Raw genomic sequence first — 18586 nt, forward strand, 5'->3', positions numbered from 1 at the left:
TGAGGGTTGCTATTGGGTCTGTTAACAGAATTGTGCAGATATAAATGTTTAATGGTTAAATCCATGGCAAGGCACACTAATTACAGTTGTAGTAAGTTTTCCCTCTTGTGAAATTATGACAAAATGCATTCTGTTTTCTCTGGTGCAGTATAATTTGTTGTATAATTTATTTGACCCCCTCTTCCTCCTCCTCCGATACCAACAATCCCACGCTGCTATTAGTTATCGTTTAGCGGTTAGTTAATTCTTTCATAGAAGAAAATTCCTTTGTAACACGTGGAGCTGCTCAAATCACCCACACGCTCACACCAGACAATACTGCAGTCACAGCGAAACAAAAACACACAAATCATTTCCTCTTCCATTTGTTCAGTACTTCATTTATAAGTCTCCTAGAAAATAACAAGTTCCTGCCCCTATTATGTTTACACAGAAAAGTTTTGTACTTCATTTCTGAGGGCGTAAGTGTGGACCACGGACTAAGTGGACGAATGTCAAATGAGGCTCGCAGTTATACGAGCGAATTTTGATCCAAGTTTCATATTTGGAGTTTCGACCGCGAGTATCATAGCAACCAAAGACCCAATCAGGAGCTGGGTTGTTGAAAGTAGCTCCTCTGCCAGACATGTTGCTAGTGTGAGCAAACTCAGTGAAAGAAGACGCCTGATTTGTCTGTTAATAATGTTCATATCTTGATTTACGATTACAAAATAGCGAAATACAAACAACAGGATCATGTAGAGCGGGTTAATACGAACATTTATGACCAAAATGACGAGTCTGACAGCAGCCGTGTCAGGATTTGGATTTTTTTGTCTTCTGTGTCGTCGCAAGTCGTCCTTCATGTCATGGTCCGGTTTATTCGTCCGCGTATCCACAGTGTATCCTTGTGGTACAGTCCGCTTGGCTCAGTCTCGTTTGTTGTACTATGCTCTCTGTACTCGGTTGGTCTTTCTTGTTTTTGCGAGATTTTGTTCCTTGAATTATTCGTGCACCTCCGCCTCCGATCCAGCTCGCCTCAACCGATACGAACACCTCCGCCTCCGATCCGGCTCGCCTCAACCGGTACGAACACCCCAGCACCTGACTCCACGATAAACGACTTGTGCCTGAACGCCCACCACCAACCCAGCCCTCCACCCCTTGCTCCGACAATTATCTTTCACATTTTGTATTATTAATAAACTGTTTGTATCTTTGGTCCGTCCGGATGTTACAACAAGCAGTTAGAGAGAGAGAGGACACAGTTTTTCAATATAAAGTGAACTGGAGCCTGAAGCGCGCCCATGCTCACTTTCCATTTAGAACACGGGGGGCGCCTCTATGATATTTCCTGCTGTTTTCACCAGGCTGGAGATTTGTGATATATGCCATCCCTACTGTTTGTTGTGGATAATGACTAAATATAGTGTTTATTGATTATGGGCAGGTGCAGGGGCCCAGTTCAGTATCACCTGTTGAATCGCATACTCATTACTCTTCTAAATGGTAAACAAATCAAGGAACCACTCACCCGTTCACTCACACATTCACACACCAGAGTATACGGACACTGGGGAGGACACAACGACAGAAAACACACTCCCTCATGTACGCTACTTCCATCTATTATGACCCTATTACATACAGTGTGTACAACGTAAACTAAATAGTATTAAAGAGCGAATATTGTGCTATTTTCTATGTTCTAATGTTGTTTCCTTATCACAAACAGACCTGGAGTTGTGTTTCGCTTCACAAACCCTGCATATTTAGTTCTACGTTCTTCTCTCAAACAGGAAACACTTTTTTCCACCTTGTGATGTCATCTTGTGCTAATCCAGGAAGTGCTCCGCTATGTTTCCAAACTCCACACACCTTCATTAAGGGTCATTTGGAAGGATTTTTCAGCCCTGGAATTACCAAACTGTACTAAACTAAAGGTAAAGGGTAGCTGTTAGCTTGAAAACTACCACTTCATGACATCACAAGGTGGAACGTAGCATTTTCAGCATTGGAGATGTAGAAAAACTAACGTGTAAATGAAACAAAACGCAACTCCAGGTGTGTTTTTGCGCAGGTAACATCATTATAACACAGTTTAACGCTCATAAGAGTCAATTCTACGTAATACGGGACCTTTAAAAACTCATTTGTCTATAAGAAAAGTCTCCGAGCTCGTAGCGGCGTATTGCAGAGGCCACATTCATTAAAGAGCGTAATAAACGTAACATGGTTTTTATTGAATTAACAGCTCCTTTAATGGGTTTTATTGCCTCCTATTTATTTCAGTCTAATTTAGAGCAGACATTTCCTAACACGACTTATTACGTTATCTGCAGTTATTACATTAGCACTACGCAGCTAAAGGCACATCAATTCATTAGGATGAGCAGAGAAATGAGGAGGCGTACGTGTAAAAATGAAACACTTCCCCGGTAATCGCCAGACAATTAAACCAGCTGGCGTCATCGCTTGAGTTACGGCCTTTTTACGGTGGCTTTCCTCCAGCATATTTGGGGTAATATTTATGACTACATTTTTGTTAGCTATTGCATCGTCTATTCTTTATATCGCCCATCCAGGTCTGCTTACTAAAGTGTGTGTGCGTGTGTGTGTGTTTTTGGAGAGAAAGAAGAACATCGCACAAGATAAAGGACACATTTTAAGAGGACTATTGCTTAAGGCCAGCCGTGTGCCAATGGAAAAGAACACTAAGTATCCTAATTGAATTGGATATTCCCAAAGCTGAGCCAGCAAATGCAATTAGACATGCTAATTAACTTATTTATTTGGCCTGTTGGAACCGTGGCACGCTGAAATAAATGTCAAAGCGAGACCATTTGTTTTTGTTGCATCATAGTACTGTGGCGAAACACAAGATAAGCTGTTCTAATGTGATTACATCCACCTCCTTCCTCCCGATGAGAGCGAATCACTCACTGGGAACATCCTTTTTGCAGATTCACTTAGTACTTTAACGTCTTAATGCTGCCAAAAAGGAAACTGTTTTAGAAAGTGTTCATTCGCTGCTGTTACAACTACACATCAGCACAATGTGATATTCCTAAATAGAATAGCACAAAACCAGTCCTATTATTTCCAGACTTCCAAACAGTGGGCCAAACAGTAGTGAGTAATGTCAGTGTGTAATCGCAGTAATGGGGAAGAGCTTGTGTCTGGAGAACAAGTTTATGAGGTTTTTGTGTTTTAATTTGCCAGTGGGTGGAGTGTAGATCACATTAGACAGCTGGAAAGTAAAAAATTATAATAAAAAATAATGTACGGTGGTCCCTCGCTATACTGTGGTTCACCTTTTGCAGCCTATATGCTTTTTTTTTTTTTTTTTTTTTTACATCGTATGAGCGTGCATTGTGTTCTGTGTCCTGATTGGCTAAGGGACTGTAAGGACTGAACAACACATTTAAAGCGATCATCGAGAAAGAGGGATATAATATACAAAGGTTTGAACTTTGGGAGTGTTTAAACAAAAGAGAAATGTGAGAAAATGTTAATGAATGTGTGAGAAAAGTGTATAAAGTGTGTGGTGAGGGGTTTTACAGCAGGAAAACATACAGAATAAATGTTTTAGGACGTAACCCTACGATAAACGAGGGACTTTTAACGGACAATTCTCTTCTTTTTTTTGCCAAAATCCAACCAGTAGTCTCAAAGCTAGATCACTAACTGCCACTAATATATAATGTAAATTGAACTGTAATTTAATTCAGCACCGACAAAGACGCCTACGAAGGTTTGAACTTTGTGTTTAAACAAGAGAGAAATGTGACAAAAGTGTATAAAGTGTGTGGTGAGGAGTTTTACAGCTGCCAAACGTATAGAATAATTGTACAAATAAAGCTGATACTTCGCGGATTTCGCCTTTTGTGGGTTATTTTTTAAAACATAACCACTGCGATAAACGAGGGACGACTGTGTAAGAAATAATGTACAAGATTAAAAAAAATAAATCATCACTATTTCGTCTTTTCTTAATCTGCTGGAGTCAACATTGCCTTGTATTGCCTCATAAAATCTCATCTCGTTCCCTAATCAATACTGACATTCTCGATTAAAACATTACTCTGCGATCCAGGTGTGTAACAACGTGAGCAGACAACGGAGACGCCATGACATCACATTTTTGAGTAAGCATCGAGAGGAAAAATGGCACGATTATTGACAAAAACATTCAGGTTTTATTTTGTATTTCTTTTATATAGCTTAGATTTTCCATAATAAAACAACCATTCGCTCAGTGTGCTCGAGTTGCGTTGCGCGATCCACCTCGAGAGACGTTCCGGCTGTGCACCATCGGTTCTCAAACCCGAAAAATATTGATTTGAAAAACGGTTAAACTCCACATCCCTCCTGACGCCAAATCTTACATGAGGATTTGAACCTATAGACATCGACCTGTTGACAAACTGTATACAGCCTCAGTCTAGAGAATCCACTTGCCAAAAAACACAAAGCGATAAATATTTCACACCTTCCAATCAGCGCACAAACAGCATCCCGTGGTATATGTCTGGAGGAAGTGCGTTTGATGTGTCTGACTGCGGAGCATGTGTGTAGAGCTGATTACCAGTGATCTGTCATCTCCCGCCGCTGCGCACAAACACACTCAAAGAGACTTCAGTAGTCACCCCTGAGCCTGTTCGAGAGCCGCACGGGGGTTTAAAAGGCCCGCATCACTATCTATCATCTGCCAGGACACCCATGGGTGACCTCCAGCTGTGTCACACACTTTAATTGCTGCAGTACATAGGGTGGCGCTGAATTTAAGCACCCGGAATTGTGGGTATCGCATTGTAAGGGACGTACTTCAGGGGGTTGGAGGTGACTGTGCAAGCATGCAAATGGATCAAATTTAACCTAGAAATCCTCTGTTCATGTCTAAAATAATTCATTAAAGTCTGTAAAAGCATATTAACATTTCCCCCAAATGCGATATACTGACTGAAAGTGATAAGGAGGGATTTTTTAAAACTATTTTTTTTCTTTTTCAGTCACCCATGAAGTAAAAGAGTAGTTTAAGGCTGGTCACTACATAGTAAACGTCACATTTTGCGCTTTTCCTCCTTCAAGGCACTCAAACCGCTTTACAACAACGAACCACAAACTCTCACACTCATATATCAGACACCGGGGGCGAGGTGGGTTAAGTGTCTTGCTCAAGGACACTGGAATCGACCGCCAGCCTGTGAGTCAGTGGATCTCCGCACTCTACCGATGATGTTTTATGTCGAGAGCCGGGTTTGAACTGCCAACTTTCAGATCAGTGGACAAACGCTCCACCGAAACGATCACCATAACACAGATAGTGGAACATATGGACTTTACAACACACATTAAAGCAGATCTATCCTGCAAATTAGACTTTTCAGAGCTTTTAACCATATTATACTTGTTTCCTTCTCATTCACCTTCTTGAAGATGTTTCTGGAGTGATTCGTGCACATTTGAGTTATCTTTATTCTCTTATTTTCAAGACGCCATATTGCCGATCAATCCTCGTTTTCACCACCGGCACACCCCCACTGCGACGTGCTAACTTTGTTCTTTTTTCTTAACTCTCGCCGCAGATAGACTCGCCATTACCGTAATTCTTCAACCGATTGTGCTCTCATGTAACGGCATCTCAAAGCAGAACCACGGGGCTCTTTAAGGACTGAGCACATTATAGACCATTATCGCTCGCCTTGACTTTTTTTTTTCGCCATAAAAATCATGTTAAAGGAAGTATCAGCGTGTACTTTCGCCTTTTCCCACACAACTACCTCTATTTTACATATCCATCCTTATTTTTCCTTTGTCGCGCTCTGATTGGTCGTCTTCGAGGGACGACGTGAGCGCATTACCGTAACGACAGCGACATATTTAAAGAGCCTCGTGCCTCTGCTTTGAGACGCCGTTTGAATTTACACGATCGCACAATTGGTTGCGGAGTTACGGTAACGGAAAGTCGGCAACCGCGAGTCTATCGGCGGCGACAGCTTAGGACGCTATAGAGTTAATCGGTGATGTTGTGACGTTTCCGGCGCACCCAATGGAAGCTAACGTCGGAATTCAGCGCATTTTTTTCCATCATTAAGCCGTTCTAGATGAATATTGTGATTTGAAATTATAACGTAATGATCCATGGGTGTCGTAGATTATAACTTTATAGCAGGCACAAGCACGATTGGTCTTCTTTAAGTGGCGGTAAATGAGTGACTACATATGGTGATCAGTCATCCCGAGCAAAGTCCATTGAGCACTATTGGATTCATTCAGGCGGCTTTTAGGACGCTGTAAGAAACAAGAAATCAATGAGACAAACTGAGAGGAGAGGAAATGTGATTGATTGAGACGAGGATCTGGGCTGTCTGGTCCAAGTCGACTTATCACTTTCTCTTGTTCACTAAACAGCCCACCCCTCCCTTTCTCTCTCCAACCCTCCAACCCTCCATCCCTCCATCCCACACCCACCACCACCACCACATCCTGCCTGTGTCATTATTTACAGCACTCTTTTCCCTCCGCTTGTCTTGTGTCGCCAAAACCCACATCTTATTTAGTTTTAATTAAACTTTCAGCATGCAGAACATCCCCGGAGATTGACATATTGGGCTCATAAACCACATGTGGATGAGAAGAAATAACGCGTTCACTCAGAAACAACAAGACCATATTACAGAGTCCCGCTTTATGAACGGCTTTTGTGTTTGTCTGCAGTGTTTCGCCAGCTTCTTCTATCTCCAAAGGCCCACACGAGCGATTTAATTTTCGTCCTTCCTCCGCTCAAACCTTTTCAAGTAGATTTTTTTTCTTCTTCAAATTAAAGGCTACAAAAATGTCAAAGAAAAGTCCTAATATAATATCACATCCATTCAGATATACTGTGAGCTGCAGCGTAGGCCAAGGTTTCGGTATTTTACAGTTTTTATTCATATTTAAACGCCTCTTCTGTTTTATAATGTTGTTTCCTCTTCAAAAACATACCTGGTTTCATTCGTACATGTTTAAATCCTCCATATTTCATTGCTGGGTTCTCCTCTTGAACAGAAAACGCTCTGTTCCACCTTGTGATGTCATCATGTGGTGATACAGGAAGTGCTCCACTGTGTTTTTAAACTCCACACACCTTCACTATACAGTTTTGGATGATTTCAGCACTTCTTTCAGACAATATCTACCCAACAAAACGTAAAAGGGAGCTGTTAACTTGACAACTACCACTACATGACATCACAAGGTGGAACGGAGCATTTTGAACTTTGGAGATGCACACGCTGATAAACCAGAGTTACTTAAACATGTGTGAATGAAACAAAACACAACTCCAGGTCTGTTTTTGAGGAGGTAACAGCATTAGAACATGGCGTAAAGCTGATAAGAGTCAATTATGTGGAAAATTATGAGGTAATACAGGAAGTGCTCCACTTTTTAGCCTTGGAATTGTCAATATTTACTGAACAAAAGGTAAAAGGCGGATGTTAACTTGACAACTACCACTGCGTGACATCACAAGGTGGAGCATTTGGAGCTTTAGAGATGCAGACAAACTCGTGTGAATGAAACAAAACGCAACTCCAGATTCTCTATTTAGAGGAGGTAACATGTTTTAAATGTCACAAGAAGCCATTTTGTGTAATACAGGACCTTTAAAATCAAACATCTCCTTTCTCGTACTTGCACAAAGTGGCCTGCACTCTCACATGACCGATGGAAACGTGCATTGTTAGAACAGCGTTTGAATGATGAGACGCGTGCCATTGTTTCCAGACAGCTGAATAGACATTTATGCATGGCTGTAAACATTGGTATTGTATTGTAACAGATGAAGAGAATGTGTTGGCGTCATTTGAAAACTTGATAGATCTTGTGTTTTCCTTGCCTGGCCTCGACAGACACAAGCACAATGAATAATGCCAGACTTTTCCAGACTTGTGCCTGCAGACACTTAGCTCCAGGCAGACAATTTGATCACATCAATAGCCGCTGGTGCGCTGAGTCTTGCGCTCGCTCTCTCACGCTGTCAGCAACACCAAATGCACAAATAGCTCCCTCCACTTTTCTCCACCTGTCACTATTCATTTCACCTTTCTCTCAATCTGACAGCGTCTGACAAAAAACTGTGATCAGACCACCTTGACAACGCTGGAGCCCGTCTCATCTTGGAAGCTAAGCGGGGTTGGGCCTGGTTAGTACTTGGATGGGAGACAGCTAGACCCGTCACAATAACACGTTTTGAAGCATGATATATCGCTACGGAGAAATATTACGCTAAACGATAATATTTAAACGACTTTATGCCGCTAATTAAGCTTTAAATAATGCACGATAATCCCTGCAAAGGATTTTTAAATACTGTTTACTGTTTCATTAAAAGACAGGAAGTGAGCATGGGCACGCTATCGGCTCCAATTCACTTTGTATTGAAAAACTATCACCCCTCGCGCTTTATTTTGGTCCTAAAATGTTCGTATTAACCCGCTCTACGTGATCCTACTGTTTTTATTTCGCTATTGTGTCAAAATATGAACATTAATAATAGACAAATCAAGTATGTTCTTTCTCAAACGTGGCTCCCGCTAGCGTTAGCAACAGGTTTAATTGACAGCGTTGCTAACTGGTGCGGGCGGGAAGGGGCGTTACCGTCAACAGCCTCTCTTCGGATTGGCTCTTTGGTTGCTATGATACGCACGGCCTTACAAACATTACAGCTTTGGTTATAAAAGGTGGAATATGTGCACAGTCGGCTGGTTGCTGGAAGAGTTAAGCCAGCTGTGACTAACAGACCCACGCTGCGTCCCGATTGGAGCATCTCTGGCACTCATCCATGATATTGAAAGAACATGATGGAGAACAGGAGGAAGGAGAGGTAGACAGCGCACTGCAGTTGGAGTGCATTAGCAGAAGGTGGAGGATGACAACATGTAATTACCTATTTACCCAGCCTTTAGTGGAAACCTCGTTCAGGTCTAATTGAGCGGTGCATTAGTGAGATGGTCATAAAGATAGCAGCGTCAGTGCGGAAGGAGGAGGAGGAGGAGGAGGAGTATGAGAGGCGGTCACAGGACAGGGACTGACCGGGATAGGGAGAGATGGGAATGAAATGTACATATAATATAATAAAATATAATATACACAGAAAAAATAAACACTGAATGAGAGGGTGTGTTCAAACTTTTGACTGGTAGTGTATAAAAATGTTTTGTGATTTTAGTACAAATAGAAACAGCCAGAGAAGATGCCTTTAAATGTCATTTATTGTACTATAAAGCATTTATTTATTTTTGTAGGTTTCAAAGTGATTGCTATTCCAACTAACAATTAAAAACTAAATATTTAATCTTGTTTTCAATCGTTAAAAATACTCAAAATGTCGCTTCTAAACAGCTGTAACTGTAACAAGTATCTGACCGCTGTAACATATAAAACATACCCTTATATATTTTTTAATCTAACGTCGTCAGAGTTTAGACTGTCCTGTCATTTGATTGGCAGATTTGGCTTCTCCTTCACTGTTAATGTCCAGGACAGCGCGACCCCAGACCCTCAGTCGACTCACTCCTCCGTCAGGGGCGATCACAAAGCGGATGTGGCTCACAGCGTCGTGAGGCCGTAGCTCCGCCTCCGAGAACATGTGACTGTAGTGAGGGCGGAGCCTTCTTGTCGGGAGGAGTACGCTCCATTTAGCGGAAGTCCATTTGCTGGCGACGCATTGGGCCTCTTCTTCGGGGGTCAACACGCACGCCTCCACGGTGCACGAATCCGGGGCGTTGCCTTTAAAGTGACGTGTGTCTATTTCGATATGGCTGACCACTCCTTTGTGTCCGAGTCGAAACACCGCCCACTCGCTCCCGGAGACCTGCAACACCCCCTTCTGGTCAAGCTGGAGTTTTTGTGGTCGGTCCAGTCTCCGGGCAGTTTCCCAACCATCTGCCATGCTGGACGCTACGCCCAGTCCAATCATGTTGCGCGGATGTCCAAAGTGGGCGTCGCTGAAACCAAGGCAGACCCCGCCGTTGGTCAGTGCCACCAAGTCCACTTCTTGTTGGGCAGATTCGCTTGACCATTCTCTTTCTCCAACTCCATAGACCCTTAACCGTGCAATTCCTCCATCTGGGAACATATTGATGCGGAGATGAGTGACTCTAGAAGTATGGACTTTGAAGTAGTTATGGCAGGAGTCGGAATATCCAGGTTGTAGTGATGAAATTGGCACAAGTTCTTGCCAAGCCTCGGAATTTAGTTTTGCCACAGCGGCCCGTTCGCTCTCAGAAGCCTCCATTCCGGTTCGATCACCCACTAGAGAGAAATCCAGTGGCGTGTCTAAACATGCAGCCTGGATTGAAACACGAGGAGCGTAGTTGCCTGTGAAGAATGAGGTATCGACATCAAATCCAAAAATTATACCGGGGACTCCTAGCTGAACAATGCACCAATCATGACCAGGAATTCTCTTGCGTCTCGTCTCCCAACCATCCATCCATTTCCCAAATTCGGTAAAGGCTGAGGCAATGAACTGAGGAGGGTCTCTCTTGAGGAGATTGGCTGCTGGAGCAAACCACTCATCAGTTGCGAAAATGATCTTTCCTCCAACGGCATCCGAAGCGAGATCATTAAACTGCACGAAGTCTGGCTCGGATATTTTTTCAATGGTTCTTCTTTCTGCCATTTTGAGGACGGGAAGAGGCTACGCGCTTGCTGCTGCGGTAGAATATCAGGAATGAAGCAAGACTAGACAGGACTAGAACTAACAGTGTGATAAAAAGGACCTTTGAACAGTGCCAAGGGGAATGACACACAGGCAATGTTTACAGCCAAGACCAGAGATAAACGATAAAACAAATCAGTGACTTAATATTACATTAAAGGGCTCTTGTGAGGTTTAAGCCACGTTATAATGTTACCTCTTTAAAAACATACTTGGAGTTATATTTAGTTTAATTCACACATGTTTGCGTAATCCTCCAAAGCTCAATATGCTCTGGTCCAGCTTGTGATGTCATGAAGCAGTAGTTTTCAAGTTAACAGCTGCTTTTTACCTTTAGTTCAGTAGAAATTGGCAATTCCAAGGCTGAAATCATCCATGTGATTCTAGTAAACGTGTGTGGAGTTTAAAAACACAATGGAGCACTTCCTGTATTGCCGCATGATATCACAAAGTGGAACAGAGTGTTTCCTGTTTGAGAGAAAAACTCCTAAATATGCAGGATTTGTGTGTTAAACATGTGCAAATGAAACAAAACACAACTCCAGGTGTGTTTGTGACGAGGAAACTGCGTTATAACATAGATCAGAAAACAGGGTAACATGTGCCCTTTAAAAAATAAAGCTAAAAAAAAATACCAAGAACTGCAATAAAAACAAAACAAAGGAAAAAAGTAAGAGTAATGTGGCGACACCAACCCTCAGCCTTCTGGATCGATTTTCAATGCTTCCATAGCAACAGATTATTTCACTTATAACAGCGTGTTTTGTGTGTCCGTGTGACTGATTGCTACACGATGTAATAAAGAGACTGACCAATCACTCAACTATGGGCCTGGTGAAATCGCTCCCTGATGAGTAAATGCATATGTGAGTGTTGTATGTGTTTCCCATTGTGGCCATGATACATCCTGCCTCCAGCGGCTAACGGCACCGAGCTGCAGAGCCGGGAGGACGCAGCACATTGGAGCCAGTCATCTCTGTAATGTGTTTTAGTCCACGGATGGTTGGAGGGGACGCTAGATCTATGGATGGATGAGTCTGCTGTATGACCATGCTGAGTACTGTAGAGGCCTCTGTGACATGCTCCATACAGTTTCCCAGGCTAAGAGAAGCACACACCAGGAACATGTGTGCAGACAAAGACACACCAATCCTCTGGGGTCCACCCATCTTCCTGGCTGGATGACCTCTACTGGCAGGTGGAATACAGCGGTAATAATTTACAGGCCTTGAGCGGCTCTCACACCAAATAAAATATGGATTTCCTCTTGCTTGCATACCACAGCCCTCCTCTATACTGTCAAAATGCTTCTTTATTGGCTAAGGAGGGGACAAAATCTCGCGGTACAAGATCTCGCGAGACAAAATCGCAACAAGAGGGTGCACACATGTGGAAAATGATCTCGTGAGATTTTCTTTCCATGTGTTCAGATTTGAATTGGACAAAAAAAAAAAGAGAGTTACACCTCCTTGAGAGCTGTAGTTCCAAAACACAGCGGTAAAATGACAAAAGGATTAAGTAGAGTAAATAAAAACTAATGTCACGCCAAAACTGTGACCTGGATTGGACAATTTATTCATCACAAATGTTTCAAAACTCATCTTGTCTCGTTCTCGTGGACCCAATCTCATGTCTAATCTCGAGGGAATTGTGTATCGTCCCAACGTTATTATTGGTGAATGAGCTTTTCATATGCAAATATCAGCCAGAACAACCACGCTGGATACAAACAACTTCACAAACATGCAAAAGATGAGACAGACGAAATAGCTTAATAACCAAGCAGCTTTAAGTGTGTTTTTCCACTTTTACCAATCAAGACAAAGATGGATCTCTCGTGGAATGTTTGGTGTTTTACAAATGTTCCCATCCCAGTAGAAAATTACGCTGGGGTGAAGGTCAAAGGGGAACCCATCGACAACTGTGTCCAAAAATACATTTCTTGATCAATCCTCTCCTATGTCACATTACAACGCCTGAGAGAGAAGGATGGGGTTACAAAAGGCAGATTGATTTTGACCGGCATGGGAATAGCGCACACGAGTCCACCTCAAAATAACATGCAGGGAAATGCTATGTCTACGAATGTTTAGTTTTTATTTTCCACATTTTGCTTTTTGTACATGTTAAGATTTACTTTTACTCTATCATCTTTCATGGGCCGCAGAAGTTCTCATCCAGTCTGAGGTAAAACAAGGCCGGAGCAAGTAGAAAAGTAAAACCCACATTCCCTTCAGGCTCAATAATTAAGACTTGGGACAATAAATATGTAATGGGGCTTTTTCTACCGAGTGCGGCTGCCTCTCCTCTCAGAAGATGGGGCCGTGGGGAGACAGGCCCAGGAAGAGCCACTAAGTACTCTGCACATTAAAAATGAATGCAAAGGAACACTGGCCCGGTCTAGCCCCGTCGACAAACCACCCGGAATGTTGTGATGGGAGTTACCGTGGTTACAATGTTCCCAAATGGTCCTTAGTTGTCAGGACGAATCAAATCAGAAACGCCGGGTCCAGCGCCTCCACTTGCAGAGCCCTGCCACCGGAGGCACCACCGCTTAATGATGTCACAGAGGAAGGAGGTTAGGACATAAAGAGAAAGTGCGTGGGATGATCAAATATATTTTAAGACAAGAGACGGGACAGAGGCATAAAAGGGATCCTCCAGCTTGAAAAAGTATCCCGCTCGGCACAATGATTTATATACTTTAACTTTATCAACGTTTGGCTTTGTAAAACACGTCCCAAAGCAAAGAACGCGAATGAAACCTACAACTATAAAAACATCGCTGCCAATTTTCCTCAAAACGAATATATTTTTTCCGCTAAATTCCTTCTTAATTGACATGACTGTTTCTTGACAGAGCAGAAAAAGCTGTCATTAGTGGACGGTCAACGCAGAGTACGTTGTAAAAGCGTCTAATTTTAAAACATTTGACCAATCGCGAGGACGTAGGAAAGAGTCTGAACCGCAGCTACATGTCGGAATGAGAGCGGGTTCGTTGTGTGAGGTCGATTTATCCAAATTCACCCATAAGAACACGTACTTTTTTTGTTTTTTTTTTGAGAGAAAGTAACAAATGAAGAACCACAAAACCGCTTCCTTATGAGGTTAAACCAGGTTATTTTGCACTCAGTGGTGAGAAACAACTCTAGCCATGCGAAATTACAATAGAAATAACTGATCTTTAACTATTCAAAGCGCAAAACTTTACACGGTGAAAAGTTCTTGGTTCAAATCCATACGTGTCAACTGGTGCATGGACCATATGGGACCTCCTCGTCTCCTGTGGTGTATTTGATGTGCAGGCCTCAGAAGACAGCAGCCCTGTACGCTGCTGTATACATTATGGCTAGTGACAGGCATCGCGGGGCTTGTGCTACAGCGAACTAGCATCAAGAGGCCACGGTAAGAATACTGAACAACAGACCGCTCCCGTTCGCTCGGAAAACCACCGTATAGACTCTGCGCTCTCCACAACGCCACAATGATGATTGAGAGATGTACAGAAAACGCACTCATTTTGTTAAATATTGATGGAAGTTAATGGATGTAGCACTACAGCTGTCAATCAAAACCGTGTTCTCATCTCCGTGTGTCGATAATGGCGTTTGTGATGACATCGATCACGGTGTACGGCAACATCGAGCAAGGTTTGTGGGTCAGGGGTCGGCAGGGGAAGAGCAACAAAAGGCAGAAAATGAGGGCGGTAAGTACAGCTCTACACACTAAAAATACAGGAGGATGGGGAATAACGTGGCTACGGTCTGCGTTACTTAGGAAATTGATTTGAGGATTGGGTTAAGAAAAATAGCTTATGTACTGAAGCAGCTTCCAATAACGATGAGGTGCAGAATCTATGGATATAACATGATACCGCGAAAATGGATGCACTTTTGCCGTCAACGCTTGTTTTTCAGCATCGATAAGGTAAAAAACTGCAGTTAAAACAATTTTTTTTTTTCACTTTTTCCATTTTTAATGCAAAAGCCTTTCAAATAAAGCCTTGAATACTGAATGATTGAGTGGATGAAACACCATCAGATTTGTGCTCTATTATTGAATCATAGCAGTAGATAAAATTTTTAAAAATGAATTTCCAAAGAGCAAACTGTCCAAGGCAAGAAGGAATAAAGGACTAAATGAACATACGATGGCTCAAAATGAATCTGATAAATATGTAGATCTCAATAGCAAACGTATCAGAATCAAAAACTCTGAATAAAACTGCAAATTTAAATGTGTTTTTCAAAGCACACTGAGCGTAACTGTTACTTCAGGTACAGATACGTTGATTTTGTTAAGATAAACATATCACAATCCACTTTTTTTTTTTCCCTTAAATGCAGCTCTGTTCTCAAACAAACACTTCTGACCAATTAAACTTCCTATTGGTCGATCACGTGTGAGTGACAGGTGGATTTGACCAATAACAAGAGTGAATTTTCAGAAAACGCCGCCAAAATTACAACAGATTTTTTTATGACACCATTTTTGTGAAGTATTATTTTCTTTTATTATACACTGCATATATACTTCCTGTTCCTGAAGTATTTACAAGAACATTGGAGCTTACAGGGGGGAAAAAGCAGTCTTTAATTCTTACTTTTTCATTTTTTTATGTACCAAAATGGGACTGGATGGTGGAAATCACTTTTTAAAGCACTTTGATGGGGTAATAATGCTTGTTTCATGCATGCGCAGGAAAAGAAAAGGTCCATTTAAGTAAAAGGGAAAGATATTATATTTGAACTGGAAGAAATTTGTCTGTATTTGTTCTTTCACACAAAAAAAAGAAATAAGAATAACTGAAGAACGATGGAAGAAGCGACGTCTATAGTGATCTCGTCAAGGCGATAAAAGTAAAGTTTGCATAAATATTGATCAAATATTGTGAAAATTGTGAGGGTTTTTTTAGCATATCATCCACCTCTAACTCCACTGGAATTTTCTTTTAATCCTGCCTCATCAAGTGTGGCGTGCAACAATACACCACGAAAATCCATAGATCGATAATAACTGGTGCACGTCAAAGCCTCAAATGCATTAGCGTCATACAAGTCATACACATTATAATCTATTCCAAGCATTAGATTAGTATTTCTCAGTCTGAGGCACTGTAAACCATAGTGGGATGATTTATTGTTTGCAGTGCAGGCCAATCGCATCCATTACAACTGTTTCTGTTCGGATTAACGTGTGCATTATCACTTTAGGGGTTTATCAAACGGTCTGTCCAAGCCTCGGCGTCAAGGCCATATCACGTCATATAGTGAAGTACAATTCAATTTATATTACGTGTTCTAGTGTTTCAATGGAAGTTTGGCGGGTATAATTTCGTTGGTTAGTAGTAGCAGCAGTTAGTGATTTAGCTTTGAAACGAGTGGTTGGATTTTGACAAGTATTGACAGTGTTTTTTACAGTTATTATACATGTTTTTTGTCTGTAAAACCCCTCGCCACACACTTTATACACTTTTCTCACACAGGCGTTAACATTTTCTCACATTTCTCTCTCGTTTAAACACAAAGTTCAAATCTTCGCAGGCGTCTTTGTCGGTGCAGAACGTTTCATCGACATTGTGGGTTTTGTCGGGGAGAAAACAAATTGCAAACGTACAGCACTTCAGAGTCACACTGCGATCCAACGTTTATGTAAATTTGTCTGAACACATTCTGTACTGGACAGGAGACACGGCACGGAGGAGACTGATGGACAATGGTCTTTAGTCTCTTAACCAATCAGGATGCAGAATGGTGTCTTGTGGGAGCTTGAATATGTCGAGAGCAGGATTCGAACCGCCAACCTTTGCATCAGTGAACAGCTACTGCGCTAATTAATGATCTAACTTTGAAACTATCAGTTAGATTTGGACAAAAAGAAGAGAACTGTCAGCTAAAAGCAAAGGAAAGTATTTGTAAAAACTGAGGCGATTGGATCAAATGATTAACATACTTCTTGCTCGACAAACATTTTTATTCTCATTATGTAATTCTACTTAATTCGGGGATTTTTTACGGCCAATCGGTTGGCAAGTTCCACCTGTTTACTTCACCTTTTGCTCACGTGTCATTCTGATATTGACAGTGAGCCGCCGGGTGCGCAGTGAGGCGGACTTAAGCGAATCTGAGGAGGAGGTCAAAACATGTGCTTTTTCTGAAAACGACCAGGTTAATAATTTACCAAACGTAACCTGGAATGTCTTAAAAAAAAAAAAAAAAACTATAATTCAAGTGCTTTTACCCATTCTATCTTCAAAAAACCAACAAATTTGAATGGCGCAAACACCGATACGTTAAAACAAGACTAGTAATAATCATAAAGACACATAATGACGCTATTTGTCACCTCCCCAAACCGCGATAGGCCGCTACATCTGGGTGTGAAAGGTCATCGATCACCGCGCCCGGGCAGGTTATGGCAGCGGGCTGATGGATAGGGGCTGTGGGTGCCGGGGATGGCCGAGTTGCCCTTGTCGTAGTTGTGAAAGGGAGAAGCGAACAGCGGTGGCGGCGGTGGTGGGGAGGGTGGGTGGCGAGGGGAGGTAGAAGGGTGGGGAAAAGAAGGGGGGAACTACAACCGGCACCTAAATGTGCGCCCAATACGCTCATTTGTCATGTTTTGTCACGGCGGGACACACTGCGAAAGCCCCAGTGCGTACAGTAGAGCTTTACACAAGGCGGTGGCAGCGAATAATGAGCGCGTTTTTATACTTAGCGACGACTCGTATGGGAATTGATACGGCTGATGGGTAAAGATCACAACGCACGTGTACGTTTGTGCGTATTTATGTGCGTGTTTATGTCGGGCGCGGTTGTGGAATCCAAAGCATTTGACCCCAATCTGAGTCTTTGCATTATTTATACTTCCAACGGTAACTTTTGCTTTGTTTTCTTTCCCGGAGAGTGAAAATACGACGAAGACGAACACGGGATGTAGACGCAAACAGCCGCGCAATTTATTTCAAACTAATTGTTATGGCATTGGCAAGAATGTAAAGTATATACGTTCAAATGGTGTTTTCTATTATTAATTTGTTTCGATTTAAGTGTGTTTATAGAGCGCGTTTAAAATAACTACGGCGGACTAAAGTGCTTCACATAAACAAGTGAACAAATAAGAGAATACGTAGGAAAAGAGCAATAAAACAGCAAGATATCCTGTGTAAATCGTGTTAAATGCCAGGGAGAAGAGCTGCGTTTAGTCTAGACTTAAACTACACTGAAAACTAAACCCAGAAACAACACATTTATCACTCGTTTAGTCTTCATTCCGGCCTATTTTCCTGCTTATTATCGTGTCATCGATTTAAATACGTGGTGCATTTTGTGAAATCTGGATTCAATTTGAAACAGAACAACAAATATTTTATGAAACGGTGCTTGCTGTTTTGAGAAGCGCTGATCTAACACATGAACGAGCAAGAACAATGAGAAAGAAGCCGCAGTATCACGGCCTGTGGATTTGATATTGGTATATTACTTTTTCTAATAGTGCGCTGTGTTATTATGAGACCGCACCGCATTTTACAGCGGGTTTACACACATCGGATCAAAACGCATTACTGCTAATTGCTAATTGAGAGCTTCCAGAAGTTTGACGTAGATGGAAACAGCTGGGAATTGTTATGGCATAGGCAAAAATACATATACAACACATTTATCACTAGTTTAGTCTTCAGATAACCTCGATCCAACCTATTTTCCTGCTTATTATTGTTAGCGATTTATGTGTGTGGTACATTTTGCGTAATCTGGATTCAATCTGAAGCAGAACAACAGATTTTACGAAGTGATACTTGCTGTGAACAGTTAAAGAAGCACTGATCTCACACATGGATGTCTTTGGAGAATGGAAAAAAACCCGCAGTAACAAGCCCCGCGGATTAGTTATTGGTATATT

The 18586-nt window shown here is 41.9% G+C and overlaps 2 protein-coding genes across 6 annotated transcripts in view; both read right to left on the minus strand.

The window, feature by feature from the left end:
- ptprdb (protein tyrosine phosphatase receptor type Db) overlaps positions 1-18586 on the minus strand; it is a 131458-nt gene that overhangs the window by 77458 nt on the left and 35414 nt on the right. The gene's annotated exons all lie outside the window — the stretch shown is intronic.
- On the minus strand, positions 9403-10731 carry allc (allantoicase). Its single transcript, XM_033971449.2, has one exon. It carries the CDS (start codon positions 10646-10648, stop codon positions 9440-9442), a length of 1209 nt encoding a protein of 402 aa, XP_033827340.1. The 5' UTR covers positions 10649-10731; the 3' UTR covers positions 9403-9439.

This window comes from Periophthalmus magnuspinnatus, chromosome 1, assembly GCF_009829125.3.
Source record: "Periophthalmus magnuspinnatus isolate fPerMag1 chromosome 1, fPerMag1.2.pri, whole genome shotgun sequence".
Lineage (NCBI taxonomy): Eukaryota > Metazoa > Chordata > Actinopteri > Gobiiformes > Gobiidae > Periophthalmus > Periophthalmus magnuspinnatus.

What these genes read in the sequence shown, in the direction of transcription:
- allc (XM_033971449.2), bottom strand. Translation starts at nt 10,648, where the DNA reads ATGGCAGAAAGAAGAACCATTGAAAAAATATCCGAGCCAGACTTCGTG.